Source organism: Borostomias antarcticus (assembly GCF_949987555.1).
Source record: "Borostomias antarcticus genome assembly, chromosome: 1".
Lineage (NCBI taxonomy): Eukaryota > Metazoa > Chordata > Actinopteri > Stomiiformes > Stomiidae > Borostomias > Borostomias antarcticus.
The window spans coordinates 50,853,921-50,872,222 of NC_140234.1; the positions used below are offsets into that span (position 1 = coordinate 50,853,921).

Sequence of the window (18,302 nt, forward strand, 5' to 3'; positions counted from 1 at the left end):
AAGAGATGCTGATTGTTTCACAATGAAAGAAGGCACTGTTCCAGGGCCAAAACTGCTGTTAGGACAATAATGCCTCTATTTTACCCGGGTAGCTCATTTAAGGTACTCTGGCACAGACCTGGAGATTGAGTTCCACAACCAAGTAGGCAGAGGAATTTCCACAATTAAGACTTCGCGGAGAGATGGTTTTTGGCCATATCGCCTTCTCAATGAGATTACTCTTAGTGCTGGAGATCAGATTGGCCTCAGCGACTACTGTTTGAGGATCAGGTGACCTACATAATATCATGTAGTAAACATGCAGTCAAACCCTCAGGTATCAGCAGTGTTATTTTGCTGGAATGAACCAAAACAACTTTTAAGAACTCTGAAACAATAGGATGCCTGTGATTATTATTCATTTCCTCTTTTATAGAACATTCATTTCCCTGTCTAGATGACACAACAGGAACTAGGAGACAACAAACAAGTCACTCATGAGCAGAAGTTAAGAGCAGGATGTCCATCCTTAACATTTATTTTCAAGCAACAGAAAACAATAAATCTTTGTCTATGGACTTCTATGGACAGTGTATGGTCAAAGTTAATTATATACGTAAGTGTATAAGTATGAACAGATTCAGGGGCTGGAGCCAGGCTACAAAAATGTGTTAAGCACCCACAACATGGATAACAGTACAGTTGTTCCGTTTCCATGGCCTTTAAAAAAGCCTGTTGGGACACGACTTGTATGTTTTCACACAGGACACACTCTGATACTGTTAGTATCACATGACTTCAGTGTCACAACAACAAAAATCCCTGCCACCTCACACTGCACCTTTCAAAACCTTGCCACACCTTACAACAGACAAAAAGTAGAATAAAATTAAAAGCAGCTTAATCTCGCTAGCTTTACTTTAATATTATTATGTACAGGTGTATGACATATTTTGATATGGGATCGCTTTACATGTAGTTGTAAACAAATTGCAGATGTCACTCATAATTAACAAATATTTAAAAAATAATATTTCAGAAGAAATAATTTGCAGGTTAGAAGTAAGTGATGGAACACACCATTGTTCCTCACTGGGGAAAAGAAGAAGAATAAACTGCCTGTCTGTCTCTGAGGCTATTCAACCTACCATGAGAAACCCCTTCAGGGGAGCAAGTGACAGGTGTCAGCAGGCAGAGAGGACAGGCCTGGGCTTCACGCTAACGACTGCTGGCTTGATATTCATAAAAGCACAACCAGTCTGGGAAACTGGCTGGCCAACTTTTTATTCTCGTATAAAAGGAACATTTAATAAAGACTCATTTAACTTTTTTTTTTTTTAAACACAAAGCTTTTGTTATGTTTTTACTCTAGGCCATGTAATATACATTCATTGATACATAAAAGATCTTGGAGAGAATGCACTGATGAGTTCTGATTCAACTAAGGGGTAACTTCAATGTGGTTTTAGGTTACATTGTTGTAATCATTGAGGAAACCGAGATGAGTGTTTCTCCTCAACAGTTTAGGGAGAGTATGCATGAGTGGGTGTGCGTGTCTGCGTGGGTGGTAGGCCAGGATTGAGAAGGAGATGTGCGTGACGTCATTATTCCGTGCACTAGGGTCATTCTGAAGGTACGGAGTCAGAGTTTCAGTGGGTAATCTAAGCATCTACCCTGCGATTAGGTTCTTGGGTTACCTAGCAACTATGAGAACTGAGGGACCTTTAGTGACTCATGCATGTTCTGGAATGACGGCCGTGTCACATGACGTGTTAAAAAACATGCCTTTGACGGGGCCATCCACAGAATTAGAATTATAACCCTCTATTTTTAGATTTAATTAGGCTATCTATATGCAGTCATCAGGTGTATGACACATACACTTTATCTCGTATAAGGACTTATCAGGGGAGTCTAAAATACTTTTCTGAAGGATTTTTGGTTTACGGCCTTGAAAAAGCAAGTCCACAGAACAAGTTCCATTTAACGTTAAATATCACACTGTTTCCCACTAGATCATAGCCTCGTGAGACCATCCTGATCTCACAAGCTCGCATTCTGTTTCTCTCAAAGCAAACCATTTGGCGTGTCAGGTTAGGCCTAACTAGATCATACATCATAGCTGAATGATTCTATTTTGTGAGGCTCCGCCCGAGTAGATGGGGTTCAGCAAAGTCTGCGCCCTGTGGGGCTTCGCTACACTCATAGAACTAGGGTTACAATACGTAACCATCGTTACGTTCACAGACTTTACAATAAGATCACATACAGAGATAGATGTATGATGTGCAATAAGCATGAAGCGTTCAGGACACAAACAGTCTTGATTGCGCAATACCCTGAAAAAGACTGGGAGTGATGATGGGTGTGGTGAATTTTTGCTAGCTAATTTGCATATACCTAACTGTGAGAGTCAATGAAACACATTTTGATAATGTTTTACTGATGTGTAAGCCATTCATATTTTTGCATAGTTTTATCTAATCACTCTTTAGCTGATTGATCATTATTGAAAATGAAAACCTTCAGTAGCCTACACATAAGCAGAACAAACATGTTATTGACAAGGAACAGAGTCTCTCTTTCTGTCTCTCTCACCCTCCCTGTATGTGCTAACTGTTCCCAGAAGGCGAGTCTGTACTTGTTAGTAATTCATGGGAAATGTCATGTGTAGGAGTGACGGCTATATGCACCTGTTGTTACCATTATAAACCGGTCTAACCTGCTTCTGCTCCCATGGCAGGTGTTGAGGGTAAGCAGTCAAGTGTCTACATGTTACAGGTAGGTCTAACATATCCAGAGAAACGTCTGATAAAACACCTTTCAAAAGAGACTCCTTAAATGATAGGCTACTGTGCCGATGATTGGGGTAAACAAATAACTTTCACAGTAAACACCTCTGTCTTCATTTAGAGAAGATATCACACATGCAGTTACAATGTGCAATGCACACCCAGGATACCAAACTGTGACATCAAGGAGCTTGATATATATCCATAAAAATGTACATTTTCAAGTTAAAAACAGTACGATGTGTGACAATTTACTAGCTGTATTAAATTATTTTGAAAGCACCCACTGATGCCACATGGTGGCGCCTTGTAACACGTTAAAAAGCCCACCAATCAGAGTGGTGTTGTTATTCAAACTATCAGGAAGATATTTTGAAGGTTAGGTGTTTGCTTCCCTCTGAAAATGTAGGGGTGGGATCAATATACTGTATCCCCTCTTTCTTTCTGTGAAGCGCATTGTGTTTCCTTTGTGTATGAAATGCTCTATAAATAAAGTTTGATTGATTGATTGATTGATTGATTGATTGATTGATTGATTGAAACAATTACAGATACATAAAAGAATGGATTGCTATGGCTGTAATCTTTGTCTTAGGCAACCTCTACAGATATGAAGAGAATAATGGTATGGAGTGGATATTTCTCGAAGAGAATAGCTGTATTATAAAAAGTATAACGGTTTCTCATCAAAAATACATTGTTATATGACCCTTTGAGCGGAGAAATACCCAGGCCCTTATTGGTTCGAAAGACTAATAATATGTGTAGTAATCACCTTGTCAGAAAAATATTCTGAGCTCAGACCAGCTATTTTCCCAAATCAATTATTTTATGGAAACAGAAATATTAGGAGAGACTCAAGTAAATTCTTCATTCCAAATAAAATAAAAGAAGTTCACATTCTTACATAGATAGTACTGATAGCCTACATTATTACATACATTTAAAGTAGATAATTCTCCACTATGTTCTTTCTGTAAAACAGAAATTGAATCCTTTCTCACTTTCTACTGTATGCACTCTCAAGAGTTCTGGGTTGAAGTTGCTCTATTTTTGCTCTATTAGTTGATTTATCTGGGTTTTAAATGATTGACACCAATATTAGAAGACATGGTCTTGTTTCTGAATTGTAACACAGGGTCATAATCTAATGATGATGCTCTCAAGTTTATAGGAACAGGGTATATGTGTTGTTGGCAAACATCACACACAAGGCTAGAGCGCTTCAGACCACACCTAATATCCAAATATCTGTTTTGTGTTGAACTATCTCTTTATCTCTGTTTCTAAGATAACAACGAACAAGAAAGCTACAGTATTAAGACTTTATTGGATTTTGTTTTCTTTTCTTTATTATGTTTATTTTGTTATACTGTCTTTGTATTGTTCCACAAATCAATGTAAGGTGTTAATTTATATATATATGTGAATGTGTATTGTAATATTTGAAGTATGATCAATTAAAAATAAAATAAACCGTGTTAGCAAATGACTGTTCACCTTAGAGCTACCCTCCAACTGGTACAAGGATGAAGCAACAAAATGTTTTTTCTAATGATTTATATTTGAGTCAGTCATCATGATTGCGTTGGCCAGGGAATCACTTGGGCTGCTACTGTACCAGCAGCCAACATGCATAAATTAATAATGCAGAGCTTATCAAAGTCTCTCTCACTCTTTTCGTGATAAGGATGACATTATTTATATGACTTACAGTATGATAACATTATTTATGATAAATACCATGCAGCTGACGACTCAGGGATCTTTGATTTTCCTGCTGATAGTTTTAGCACTGTTAAACCTAAAGTTATAGGCTACAGTACATATTTAGCTGAAGGTAATTTACAGTTGGAGGCCTTAGAAACATAAGAAACTTCAGATCTAATTTATTCATTACTCCATGATTATCTGGTACTAAAAAACATAAACTGGAAACGAGACATGCAACGGGCATGTTTGAGGTGTTAATTTCTCTACCTGGGGGAGGTATGAGATTGTCTAGCTGTGGCCCCCATGCTGACCCTTGACCCTCGAGATGACCTCTGATCATGGGAAGAAGACTTATTAATCAACCGACCACGACAGGCAAGATAGGAAGAGTGTTGTTTATCAAAGTCATCAAGGCTCACAGGCGCACACAGAGGGATTCTCTTGCCTTTTATATACAACAAAGCACAGGAACCAAAACTAAGCCAAACCAAACACTGACCAACAAACAAGAGGCTAAAGGTGATATGTTTAACTGATAGTAGTGGAAGCAAGGAGCCGAGAGAGGATCAAATTGGGACAGAGATCAAATAAAGATGGCACTGACATTGAGGGACCTAAAGTATCTACCCATTTGAGCTGTACCCTAAACCTTAGGTATACAATAAATACATGTATTGCTTGTGATTTTGCAAAGTAATGTTTGTGTTGTGAATCATAGAGATCAGTGTGGGTCAGGTGGGATGCTCAAAGAATACAGTGGTATCCAGATGTATGGCCAGGCAGCTTGGTGTCCAGACATCTTATTTAATTTAATCGATTCATGTTTTAACACATTTTATTCAATTTATCAAAATAGCCTAATACTGTACACACATTCTGTGATGGGGCCCTAAATTCCCTTGATTCTGCCAGGGAGGGATTAGGTGTAACTCAATAAACAAAGCCTGCGATTGTCTGTCTTTACCTTGCTGCAGATCTCCTTCAGAAAGTGATTCAGCATTTTTGCTCAAGGTTAATGGTATAAAATGGACATGTTAGAAAGACTTGGGGGACTCTCTCACAGGCTTGGACATTGTTATCTATTTACAACTGTCATAGTAGGGAAACTACTTTCTCTGTGTTTGATATCCCATTAATGGGTGAAATTAGTATGATATGCATAAAGTCAGCATGAATTTATTAACACTGAAAAATACTGAATTCCTTTATGCCTTTGGCATGTATTAAAAGTGAAATATGTATCCCTGGCATTTTATTAGGCAACTGATCAATTAATTTTCAAGTGACCGCCCAGATGAGACCAGTTTTTCATAGCTGGAGAGTGGCTGTGAGAATATCAAAGCAACCCCTAAATATTGGTGTTATTTGAACGTAAATATGATGCCACTTTAAACTGACTCCACCTTCCATCTTCTAAGCAATAGAAAGAAGGTAGAATCTGTTTCTCCCTCCTTGCTCCCTCTCTCACTTTAAAGGCTTATCCAGGACTCTGAGCCAACGAGATCCGATATCGGCTTCATCTTAAGAGGGCTGAGCCTGAGACACAGAGCACCTTCTATCCAGAGCTACAAGGGAGAGAGAGTGTTCAACCCTGTACCAGCAATGTACTCAGCCGGCCTGGAAATCCTGGGGATGATCCTGTCAGTGGCGGGCTGGCTGGGGGTCATGGTGGCCTGCGGCCTGCCCATGTGGAGGGTGGCTGCTTACATCGGCCAGAACATCGTCATCTCGCAGGTGATCTGGGAGGGCCTGTGGATGAACTGCTCGGTGCAGAGCACGGGCCAGATGCACTGTAAGGTGCACGACTCCATGCTGGGGCTTCCGGTGGACCTGCAGGCGGCCCGTGCCCTGGTCATCGTCTCCATGGTGCTGTGCATCATCGGCATTGGCCTCTCGGTGGCCGGAGCTAAGTGCACCAACTGCAGCCCGGATGTAGGGAGTAAGCCTCGTATTGTGCTGGCGGCCGGGGTGACCTTCATCGTGGCGGGGCTGCTGCTGCTGGTGGCCGTTTCCTGGACAGCAAACGCCATCATCCTGGACTTCTACGACCCACTGCTGGAGGAGACGGGGAAGAGGGAGTTTGGTAATTCGCTGTACTTCGGTTGGGCTTCCTCCTGCCTGCTGATCCTAGGGGGAGCTATCCTCTGCTGCTCCTGTCCCCCAAAAGCACCGCGGAGTGGAAATGGCTCCATACCTCAGAGAATGGACTATTCAGCAGTGAAGCCCATATCTGCCAACGGATATACAAGGAGGGACTATGTGTGAACTTGCACTCTAAAGTTTCAAAGACTTCCCCTTTCTAGTTATGGGAAAAGCATAACCGAGCCCTATCTTTTGCCTAGGAGGGGTGCGTCCTAGGGCTACATGGGTATATGAAGATGAGGGACCATTTTGGACTAAGAAATGAAGATTGATGCAAACTATGTACTATTGTGTTATTTCATATTACTATATTTGTAGTATCAGGGCCAAGCATAGATGAGTCAAATACGTAAATTGGTACAATTAGAGAAAGTTTTCTATTTGAAAAAAAGTGTTTTATTTGGTTTCAGAAGAAAAACGTACTGGTAGCATTGCTCTTGGTCCTGAATGCTTTCCACCTCCCCCCTTTTTTTCTTTTGACACTGCACCTACTCTGAAAATTATATGAGAAGTAGCTAGGCTATTTCTGTGATTCATGCCAGTTGATTCCAAATGATTTATAATAAAACAAGAAACATATTTCATTCTGTGAGTAAACTTTCCTCATTCTGATTCCTTAATTTCACCTTTTACACTATTTATTACATTAATAAGATTATTAGGCCTATGAGGCATCAGCATCAGAATGCCAAGGAAGGAGAACTATCCCTGCAGCATTATGAGAGAAAAGAGCTATAGCCAAGATCAATCAACCTAACATAAAACCCAGCATGTAAACGCAACCTAAAGCTGCGTTTACATGCACACTTTTTTTTCAATCTGATTTAATTCAATCCGATTGAAGATTTCGGGCAAATGTTTAGCCTACATGGGTGATCTAATTGTTTACGCGTGTAATCATAAAAGCTGTGTGACATGCGCACGCAGGTAGGACTGAGTAAGTTACTATGGTTACAGAAGCTCAAGTCAACACTTTGGATATTGATATCGTCTGTTGTGGTGCTCTTAATGAAACAACAGCTTGTAGTTGGGGGAGCTACTGACTCTCCTACTGGACAACAACTGACTCCTACTGGACGTTTTGTGGACTTGTTTAAATAGGTCGTTATTCCTTATTTTCCTGCCGTCTAGTCGTCCAATAATGTTCAGTTCGGCGTTTGGTTTGAAAACAAACGCTCCGTTGTGGTCCAGTACTGCTTGGCAATTTACCCGCAAAAAATACGTGCCCTTTGACAGAGAGCATGCGCAGGAAGAACGCAGCCAAAAGTAATCCGTTTCTACATGATACTTGATCGTTTTCTGAAAGGTTTTTACACTACCCCTCTGTTTGGGCCTTTTTATTCGGATTGAGGTGTTTATATTGAGATTTTTTTCTTCGGTTTGGGCTTTTAAACCTATTATAATCGGATTATTATGCCCCATGTATACGTGCATAATTGAGACAGGAATAGCCTACTATTGAAGAACCAGACCTAAATAAATAGGCACAAGTATAAGGAAGGAGTTCATGCTGCAAAGCTTAACCCCATATCATCTGAAATCTAACCAACCCAGGCCTGCTACCCACTCAAACTAGGTTTTTATTTTATTTAAATGCTAATTTGAGCAGCAACAATGTCCTGCTTGTTGCAGAGTGGTGGATACCTTCTGCTGCTGTCTATTGTGCCCTTTGTTCCATTTGGCAGAGTGAAACCGAGACCCAGATAAAAGCCTCCATTTCAGTGTGGAGGTAATACACACTGTAATAACAGGGAGCACAACAACCACAATGCCTCCTTTGACTGGAAAATAGCCTTCTTGTAGCCTACCTTTGTTTACATTACTAACTTTGGAAAATACTAGAAGGAAGGTCTCTAAACATAAGAAAGTTGTTGTAAAACCAAGGGAGACATGTAGGCTAGCTAAAGAAGAAAACGTTTTGCAACTTAATTGCATTTCAACCACTAGAAAATACACAGCCAATCTGCAGCGCTGTTGCAGTACTGTACAGCATTACCATAACAGTCTTACAGCCTCCATACTATCAACTAAGAGTGCTTCCATGGAATTGAACCACTGCTTAATTAAAAACAGACTGTATTGTGTTACTATAGCAGTTCACCTGTGGTGCTCGAGGACTAGTAGTCACCTGTCTGTACCTGTCTACAAACAGTAGATACTGAACCATCTAAGGGCAGCAGCTGCAGTTTATAGGACTACTGCATACATACGTACTCCTACACATATCCTGAGGATGTAATAAAGCTGTTGGTGTACAGGCTGTTTGATCAAAATATAGACAAAGTTTGACTGATATGAAAATACATCACTCACTAAATTAAGGAAAACCACACATGTTTTGACCTTGAAAGATCTGGACTCTGATAAACAGATTGCAAAGGGGGCATGTGGAAACTTCTCATTTAATAGGATCTGACCACAATCAGGGCAGTACTCTTTCAGAACACAATACAGCCAGAATTTAAAGAGGCCCTTGAGACATGCATATGTGCTGTACCAATAGAACAATAGAAGCCATTGGGTCAAATACCCAAACCTGCGCTGCCAAATAATATACATTAATTGAACAGTAGGCTGTCAACACTAAACCAGACAGTTGAAAATTAGGTGAAATTCCCACTGTGACCTTGTTGGCAAGGACACTGATAAGACCAACTCCACACTAAATCAACTCTTGACAAAATTGCCCACTCACTCTGCATGCTTGTTTATGGGAATCATTTGAAAGCCTGTTTGTATCCCAAAACTTTACAATCGGCAAACAAAAGATAGAAGATAAGGCTGCTCACTTAATGCTATCACTCTTCAAAGACAGTTCTTTATGGAGATAGTAGTTACTTAAATGATTAAAATGTCAGACATCAGTACCAGGATATAGTCAAAATAAAGTGGAAATAACTCCACCCTGGATCTCAGTGTTACATTACATGGAATCAAATACAGCCCACCTGTACTAAAAGAAGGTCACACAACTGTGTTTGGCCAATAAAGAACTACTGAAAAGCAGCACAGGTGTTTCTAGCCAACTGCCTCTCAGGGTCACCTGCAGGGCAAAGCAGACAGAAAGCTGTGCATTCTTCCTGTGAACCGATCATGAGTCTACAAAGGCAGACGTCTAACCTGTGGAGTGGCAACCTGGTGTCGTTGGGAGTGGACACAATGGACATCTCACAGGAGTTCATGTTGTGTCCTCCACTTGTAATCATTATGTCCTTCCTTAACCTGTCGGCTATCCATTAACTATCTTTGCATCTGAGCTCTGGGAACTCATTTACCCTTCCTCCCCTCACCCAAACAGTTGGGGGAGCTACCGGTGACTGAACGGCTAAATCATTAATCTGAGCCATTTACATGCCAGGGCTGTGGTGGTTCAAAAAAAGAAGAAAAACGTTTTTTTTTTCCTTGGCCAATCCCCATGAAACTCCACCTTCTACTGTGAAGATAGCAGTGGGTATATGAGTGTTGAGAATTCCACAGTAGACTCAGTCCTTTGTGTAACGGGGATAGGGAAGACACCTGGACATTAACAGAAGAGGTCAAAAGTTGCAACAACAACAAAAAATGGCTGCAGTGGGATTAGAGATCCTGGGGGTGACTTTTGCTGTCCTGGGATGGATTTCTGCCATCGTGTCCTGCGCCCTGCCCATGTGGAGAGTGTCTGCTTTTATCGGGGTGAACATTGTCACGGCCCAGACCATCTGGGAAGGGATCTGGATGAGCTGCGTGGTCCACAGCACTGGACAGATGCAGTGTAAAGTCTACGACTCCATGCTGGCTCTGAGCGCTGACCTGCAGGCCGCCCGAGCCCTCACCATCATCTCCATCCTGGTGGGAATCGTGGGGGTACTGGTGGCCGTCATGGGGGCCAAGTGCACCAACTGTGTGGAGGAGGAGACAGCCAAAGCACGGGTGATGATCGCTGCCGGGGTGGCCTTCATCGTGGCCTCCCTAGCCCAGGTGATCCCCGTGTCCTGGACCGCCCACACCATCGTCATGGAGTTCTACAGCCTCGTCACCCCCGAGTCACAGAAGAGGGAGATCGGAGCTGGCCTGTACCTGGGCTGGGCGGCAGCCTCTTTCCTGCTCATCGGGGGATGCATCCTCTGCTGCAGCTGCCCCCCGCAAACAGAAAAGAGGTACAGCCAGCCATCGCGGATGGTGTACTCGCCAACCAGGTCAGTGGCCCCAAGCGGCTACGACAAGAGAGATTATGTCTGATCTGGCACCTATCTTCTCATGCATTTCCCAAGTGGAAAGGACATTAATGGCAACACTGAACTCCAGAAAAATGGTTTATAGCCACAATAATTTTTTTTGTTTTTTTGTAAGTTTTTGTATAGGGAAAATAACAAAAAGACTGATGGTTGCTGTACTAGAACCACATTAAACTGGACATACTTGGTCCAGGCCCTTTGCGGACATGAACTTGTATTTCAAACTAGATGTGGTGTACATACAAAACTAATTTACAGGATGTTGAAACCATTGATGTTTATTTTTTCCAAGTGCTTGAATGAAGACTGCTGCGAGGACAAATGCTGTTGCGTACATATTGTATGTCTGAAACACAGATTTGATATGTTTGATCATTTTTGCAATGTCTATCATATCTGTGATAAAAGTGTTTAATGTGTGTGGTGCATTTTTAAAAGTTTATCTAGAAGAACTTCAAGGATGTGTTGGCTTATTATAAAAATTAAAAAATAATTTTTGAGGATTGTTGGTGTGGCAATTAAACTGTTTTCTAATATGTAATTTCATGTGTCTTTATTAAAGTTGACTAAAGTAGAGAAAAGAAAGTAAATGTGTTACATTACAATACAAATATGTTTCTTGTAAATTCCAATAAAATTGCAGTTTCCCTGGCATAGATTAGGTCAGTCCCGCATATGTTAAAACTAACTTTCAATTGAAGTTCTCCAGGGAAAGTATTAATGGAGTTGTCACTGACAAGTGCACACATGATGGATCCTAATGCCAGCTTCCCAGGAATATTAAATGAACATCTTCCAAGGACTAACCTTTATCTAGATATATGCCCTTTATTTGTGCAACAACATACAGCTGCTCGTAGTCCATACCTTCCTTTACACATATTGCAGAAAATTTACAAAAATCACTCATATTTTGATACTGCATTAGAGGAAGTGTAGCTTATAAAGGCATCATTACACCTTCAAGCCTCTATAAGCACTAAATAATGTGTCAAAAGCAGCTACAACTGTATGTTATGCTTCATAAAAACCCATTATGTTGAATATGTCATATACCTGTGCTTCTTAAAGGGAGATATAAGGACAATAACCATGTAAATACATTGTCCTCAGTGATTTTGAAGGACTGATTCAAAACAGCATGTAAAAATGAAAGTAAGTAAAGTAAAGCACACTTCTTATGAATCCAAATCCAGATGCTTTGGAGTAGACCTATCTGATGCTACACCAGAACAGATCTCTCTTAAGATACCATAAACATTTTGTCTAAATGTGATGGCTCTGAATATATTCTTCTAGCAACACATACAAGAGGCCTTCAGTGGACTTTGAATAATAAGCTAGGGGAGCTTTGGGCCTCTTTCGTAGTCACTATCTACCTGGCTGTCTCCCATATGTCTGTTGACTCTCTGATAACAAGAATCCTTTCTTGTCTGACCCCCACTTTCGACCATTCCAGAAGCCCCAAAACAATGTGGTTGTTTGATAGTAAGGTGGAGGCCAGGCTGGCTTGTCAACACTGGGGTACGGAATGTTGGAGGAAAGTCTATTATCCCAGTTCCTGGGGCGTATCTAAGGAGGCCATCCTGGCCCTAAAGAATTCAAAAGCATTTTTGTGACAGACAAACATGGCCGTTAGACCCCATCAAACAAATGACCAGAGATCATTACTGGGAACCGGGGTTAGGCATTCTTCGCTTATGAGTTCTTTCAAAAAATGCTTTGTGAGAAAGCTTTGAGGAGCTTTGATGAGAGCTAATCTATTCATGGGATTTATGGGGCAGAAAATGTTCACAGAATATTTCAGTCCATCAATAATTATTAACCTATGTCCCACATTAACTGTGGTAGGTATTATGTGTGTGCTGCATTATATGCATGTCACCGTTCCTATCATAATTCTAATTCTAAGGAAAACGAATAACAGCTAAGGTCTACTTTGGCACGGAAGTATAAATTCTATTGTGTATAATTTACATTATATGCAAAGCTGAAGTTAAGATTTGATATTATTTTGACCCTGTTTTTAACAGCAGTAGGAATAACACTTGTGTGTCTGTTCAACTGTAAAAGCCATCCTTTGTAGCTCGAGCCATTGTGAGGGCAGTCATGTAAGTCGATAGCAGTCACGGTGCTGAAGAGCTTCCGTCCTTCCTCCACTTGGTGATGTCACCTCCCTCAAGGACTCCTCCCTTCACCTGATCTGGGATATAAAGGATACTTGTTTAGCGGCAGCCCCAGAAACATCATACACTCACAGGTAGGGGCTAAATTAAGTTAATTGGTGTTGAGTCTCTGGACTGTATCTCTCCAATAGACCCTCTGTCAGATCCTCTCTCAGGTGTGAAAGACACTGAAGGAGGTCAGGCGAGATTGACGTCATGTCTATAGGGTTGGAATTAGTGGGGATCACTCTGTGCATCTTGGGATGGATCATCGCCATCTTAGCCTGTGCTCTTCCCATGTGGAGGGTGACGGCCTTCATCGGCAGCAACATTGTTACGGCCCAGATTATATGGGAAGGCCTGTGGATGACTTGTGTGGTGCAGAGCACTGGACAGATGCAGTGTAAGGTATATGACTCCATGCTGGCCCTCTCCCAGGACCTGCAGGCGGCCCGCGCTCTTACGGTTATCTCCATCTTGCTGGCCATACTAGCCTTGCTAATTGCCGTCGCGGGGGCCAAATGCACCAACTGCATCGAGGACGAGTCGTCTAAGGCCAAGGTGATGATCATTTCTGGGATCTTCTTCATCGTGTCAGGGGTCATGCAGCTCATCCCAGTGTCCTGGTCAGCCAACACCATCATCAGGGACTTCTACAACCCCTTGCTGTCCGACGCACAGAGGAGGGAGCTGGGGGCAGCCATGTACATCGGCTGGGCGGCTGCAGCCCTCCTGATTTTGGGTGGGGGACTCCTCTGCTGCTCCTGTCCACCTCGTGAGAAGAGGTACAACCCATCACGGATGGCTTACTCTGTACCACGCTCCGCAGGTGGGCCCGGGTTTGAGAGGAAAGACTATGTGTGAACAATAGGGTAAAAAGACTATTTCCACAACCAAAACTATTTTCTACACCCTTTTTAATAACGGTGTGCCTAAAGAAAGGGCTCAGAGGAACGATGCCCACTGAGACTCCGCAATGAAGAATATATTTGATGTTACCTTTTATACATGTTTTGTTGGATTTGATACTCAATACCATTCCATATTTGTGTCTGTAATAATCTCTGTGCTTTTCAGTAGCTTAAAACAGGGTGAGAAAGATATTGTGAGTGGAAAAAATATATCTTTATTTGGCATTAGTGCGGACAAAAGAACAAGATCCATGATTATCAATCTATTCATATAGTTACACCTCAAGTAATTCACATCTTAGCACCAAATTATTAAAATCATCTGCAGCACATTTAGCATTCACAAGATATAGAAGCATAAACATCATGCTACTCTGGGTATCTTATTTCCCCATCATTATTTCCCCCTGTAGATTTAAGGTGACTGTACATGTAAGTAATACAATTTTGTCAAATAATCAATCATGCAGATTACATTTTGCTTAGACTACACAAACTAATGAGAACTTTGTGGATCTGCGTTTTTTTTCCTGTTCCATTTCCATTATGTGGACAGTGTGTGTGTGTGGGGGGGGGGGGGTGCAAGTTTTTCACAAGACTAAAGGAGATTTGTTTGAAATGTGATGGTGATGCTGTATCATCACTGTCATGGGTGAGACTGTGTGATGTAAATATTGTATAGCCTACAATGTACTGTTCTATCACTTGACTTGCACCTATACGCTCCAGAGAGATGGTTGCTAGGTGTATTCAACACAATAGCACACAGAGTAGGAGCCAAGGAGACGGTTCACTTCGTGATAAGGCAAATGGGTGCACCTGTGTCCAGCCACAACAATGCTGCAGTGTTTCTCCTACAGAGTTGATAGCACTTCACTTGCTTTTTTCAAATAAATATGGTTGTTTTTACATGTGTGTATTCTCAGTTTTAATTCTGAGAGTAATAGCTGAAAGTCCACATTATTTCTCTGGTATACTATTTTTTATCGACCCCATGCTCGGCTATAACATTCGCTGTTAAATAGCACTACATATTGATTGGTTTTTCACACCATGAAAGGTGACGATAATGATGGGATAAGGACCAGCAGCCTACATGTGCCTCTGTAAGGGTAGCCTGATATGCAATCCAAGAGGCTAGGTTACTGCCAGCTGGCAACTTAACCACACATGCTCTTAACAAATAGCCACAAGATCACCTCACAGCAGAGGTGACAAATGTTGGAACAAAATGAATTACAAAACAATAGAAAAATAAAGAGTGGAATGGTATTCGAACGTACAATTTCAAATATGATGTATAAGCAATGACACATTCATAAAAAACAGAAATTTAATATCCAATGGCAGCCAGAATACCTTTCTGGTGGCTGTGCAACTAGTGTTGTTTGAAACACTTATTGTAGCGCCATACAAAAGCAGTCTAAAATATTCATGAGCATCTCATAGTAAATATGAGAGCAGTCCCTTGAGACTGGGGTGGATCACCTTACCAGCCAACAGTTGTCTCTTCCTCCACAAACAGTAGACTAAGTCTCTCAAAACAAAGGGTATTACCATTTGACAAGTGGCCAAAATGACATTTTAAATGTGCATCATTCACATTTTTCCAACCATTTGCTGTTATCAAATAGATCTGTAGGAGTTAGTTTTACCATCATTAAAATCTAGTGTAATTTATCAGATGGCAGATTGTGGTTTTACCTAATATCTCAGGCTTGTTTCAATCAGTGAATCCTGCCTAACTTCAGGCCTAACTGTTAAGTGCATTGCATATACTGTATGATCCAAACAATAGGCCTATGTGATTACTGCAAAAACATCCTATAATTTGACAAATTGTTTTAAAATTCCCATTAGAACATCATTTTTGAATTGTATCTTATTTATGGTCCTACTATGGGGCAGTCAATAACAGTAGCCCCCCCCTCCCAAGTATTGAATGGATAAATGAACATACTGAACATACTACAATCATAAAGATTAAAACAAACAAGGCCTGAAATATTTCACTTTGTGTAATATAAATAAAGTGAATAATTTCACTTATTGAATTAAATTACGGAAAATAATGAACTTTTTCACAATATTCAATTTTTTTGGGATGCACCTGTATATCTACTGGCAAGGTCTTAGCTTCTGAGGTTTCCATTCTCTTGGTACCCTATAGTGACGTCAGAGAGCATTAGTAGTTTCCACAGATGTAGAGGCAGTAAGCATAACACTGCTTCACTTAAGCTAAGCTGTACATTTTGTTAAAACTAGGAACACATCCAACGAACACATAAACTAAGCCTAAATTGTACCCCATCTGCACACATTACGTGACAATTGAGGCGATTGTTCTGGCTCCTGAGGCACAGTACCTCTACTATGGCAACCAAGGCAGCTAGCCTGCCAGTCAGACTTCCTCGCAAAACAAAACAAAACATTTTTGCAAAAAGTTTTTTTTGCCTGGCTTCCAGGCTAAAGGCAGGCAGGCTGTTTGAAGTTGTTAATCATTGATAACTCTGCACTGCAGGGTATTTTGATGGTGGGTGGAGATGCATAGCCTACATGCCTCATGAAACCCAAGCTCTCCCTGAGGCATGCTGTGCAAAAAAAGTAGCCTATTGTCCAACCATAGACCTAGGCCGACCTTATTTAAATTTCAAAATTAACAATGAAGATATTTTATTAAAATAGTCCCGAGCATAATTCCATTATCATATATACAGATTAAATAGTGTTTGGCATGATACATAATTGTGTTGAGACTTCTGTTAAGTCAGAGGAACCTTGTTTGCACTGCCTCACAGTAGCCTAAACATTTAGCTACAAAATTCTCAGAAAGGAAACATAAAACGGGAGTTCAGGAAGTTCACCAGTCATTGAGTTTATACAGTAAATAAGGAGGCTGTAATCAAGCAGAATCTGCAATAGCATCAAATACCTCAGCTCGGCTGTCTACACGGTCTAATGGCTCCAGCGAAACCCTGGTCACATGACCGATACTGGGGCATGTGAGGGAGAGAGAGCACCTGGAGTTGTCAGGGAAGAGGCCTTCTCTTGTCCAGCCCTGAGACAAGGGAAACAGTCTCTCTGTGTGTTCACTCAGTGGGACCAGAAACCTACTCTGTCAGCTCAATACAATTCTAATGAAATAATGAATGACAGAACATACAGTACAGCTGCATGCTATTGATCCCATGATGTGTGACCCCACAGTAGAGACACTTTCATATAACAACACTTTAGATGTCCAAGGTGGCTTTGTTGACTCAGTGGAACATTCCAGTTGTGCCAGTGACGTGTGAAATGTATATTGCCTCTGTAGAATACAAAAGAATGATCTCTTGGATGAACTATCTATAGTTTATCTAAAGAGCAGTGCTATCTGAGGTGAGCTCCATATGGTCCCAGCAGTAATGAAAGCTGCTTGTGCAAACATCTGGTGGTGTTGAACTTCCTTCCCTGTCATTGATCCAGACCACAAGATAAACTACAGGTACTGTATATGAGAAAACCCAACACGAATGAAATGCTTTTGGCCTATCAATAGGTATCAGTGTCATTGAAAAGTATAACACTAAAGACAACATAAAGAAATTATTAGACTATCAAGATGTTCATCGTAAGATTTATGGTTGTATCATCTTGAACGATTTGCACACGCACATAATCCTTCTAGAGATAAAAACCCCAAATGCAACTTAGATAAACTTCAGAAAAGGGTTGATATACAGTATATCACCTCATAAAGAACCATGTCGAGACAACCTGTACCTGGAACACCTCTCTTTGTGAGGACAAACAGTACGAACCATTAACTAGGAGACACTTCTATACACATCCTCCCTGCATTCTTGAGTCATGTATGCCAAGGACCTTATCCTTTGAAATAATTAGTCTGAGATTACTGTAGGCCTTGAATGACCACACTGAGCAAAAAAATGAGGTTTACTTGTCTAAGCTACTGTCTAAACAGCTTGTTAATGTGAGAGAAAACAGGGCTCTGGTGAAACTGGATAGTTTAAAGATATTTAAAGAAGCAAAACATTCCAGGGGGTTGATGAAGCCAAGCAGGGAAAGGCCTTGCTTCACCTGTGTGCAGTGCCAATTAAATAAATCTCTCAGAGGTTTATAAAAGAACAGAATCTCAATGAACATTCAAAACATTCAAAAAATGAGAATGGAGGACGGAACACAGAAAAGTGGCTCATAAATCATCAAAGTGATGTTAATGTAGCAGAAGATACAACTGGGTGTGCAATTAAGAGTTGTGTTTTATAAACATATAACCTCAGCTGAGGACGTACCTCAGTCTACAAGCTAACCTGAAAGGAAACAGAAATACAGTATTGGGGCAGTTTTGACGCAAAACATTGATTTAACTAATTATGAAGC

The 18,302-nt window shown here is 40.9% G+C and overlaps 3 protein-coding genes across 3 annotated transcripts; all 3 read left to right on the top strand.

Annotated features, from left to right (window-relative positions):
• Window positions 1-6,086: 6,086 nt before the first annotated feature.
• On the top strand, window positions 6,087-6,749 carry LOC311312473 (claudin-4; the record flags this gene model as incomplete). Its single annotated transcript, XM_084442435.1, has 1 exon — window positions 6,087-6,749. The coding sequence occupies one exon, from the start codon at window positions 6,087-6,089 to the stop codon at window positions 6,747-6,749; it is 663 nt and encodes a 220-aa protein (XP_084298561.1).
• A 3,333-nt stretch (window positions 6,750-10,082) lies between these two features.
• On the top strand, window positions 10,083-11,376 carry LOC311312484 (claudin-4-like). Its single transcript, XM_084442446.1, has one exon. The coding sequence runs from the start codon at window positions 10,188-10,190 to the stop codon at window positions 10,842-10,844; it is 657 nt and encodes a 218-aa protein (XP_084298572.1). The 5' UTR covers window positions 10,083-10,187; the 3' UTR covers window positions 10,845-11,376.
• Window positions 11,377-13,221: 1,845 nt separating this feature from the next.
• Window positions 13,222-13,869, top strand: LOC311312494 (claudin-3-like; the record flags this gene model as incomplete). Its single annotated transcript, XM_084442455.1, has 1 exon — window positions 13,222-13,869. The coding sequence occupies one exon, from the start codon at window positions 13,222-13,224 to the stop codon at window positions 13,867-13,869; it is 648 nt and encodes a 215-aa protein (XP_084298581.1).
• Window positions 13,870-18,302: the final 4,433 nt, after the last annotated feature.

Coding starts and splice junctions, on each gene's coding strand:
- LOC311312484 (XM_084442446.1), top strand. CDS start 10,188: ATGGCTGCAGTGGGATTAGAGATCCTGGGGGTGACTTTTGCTGTCCTG.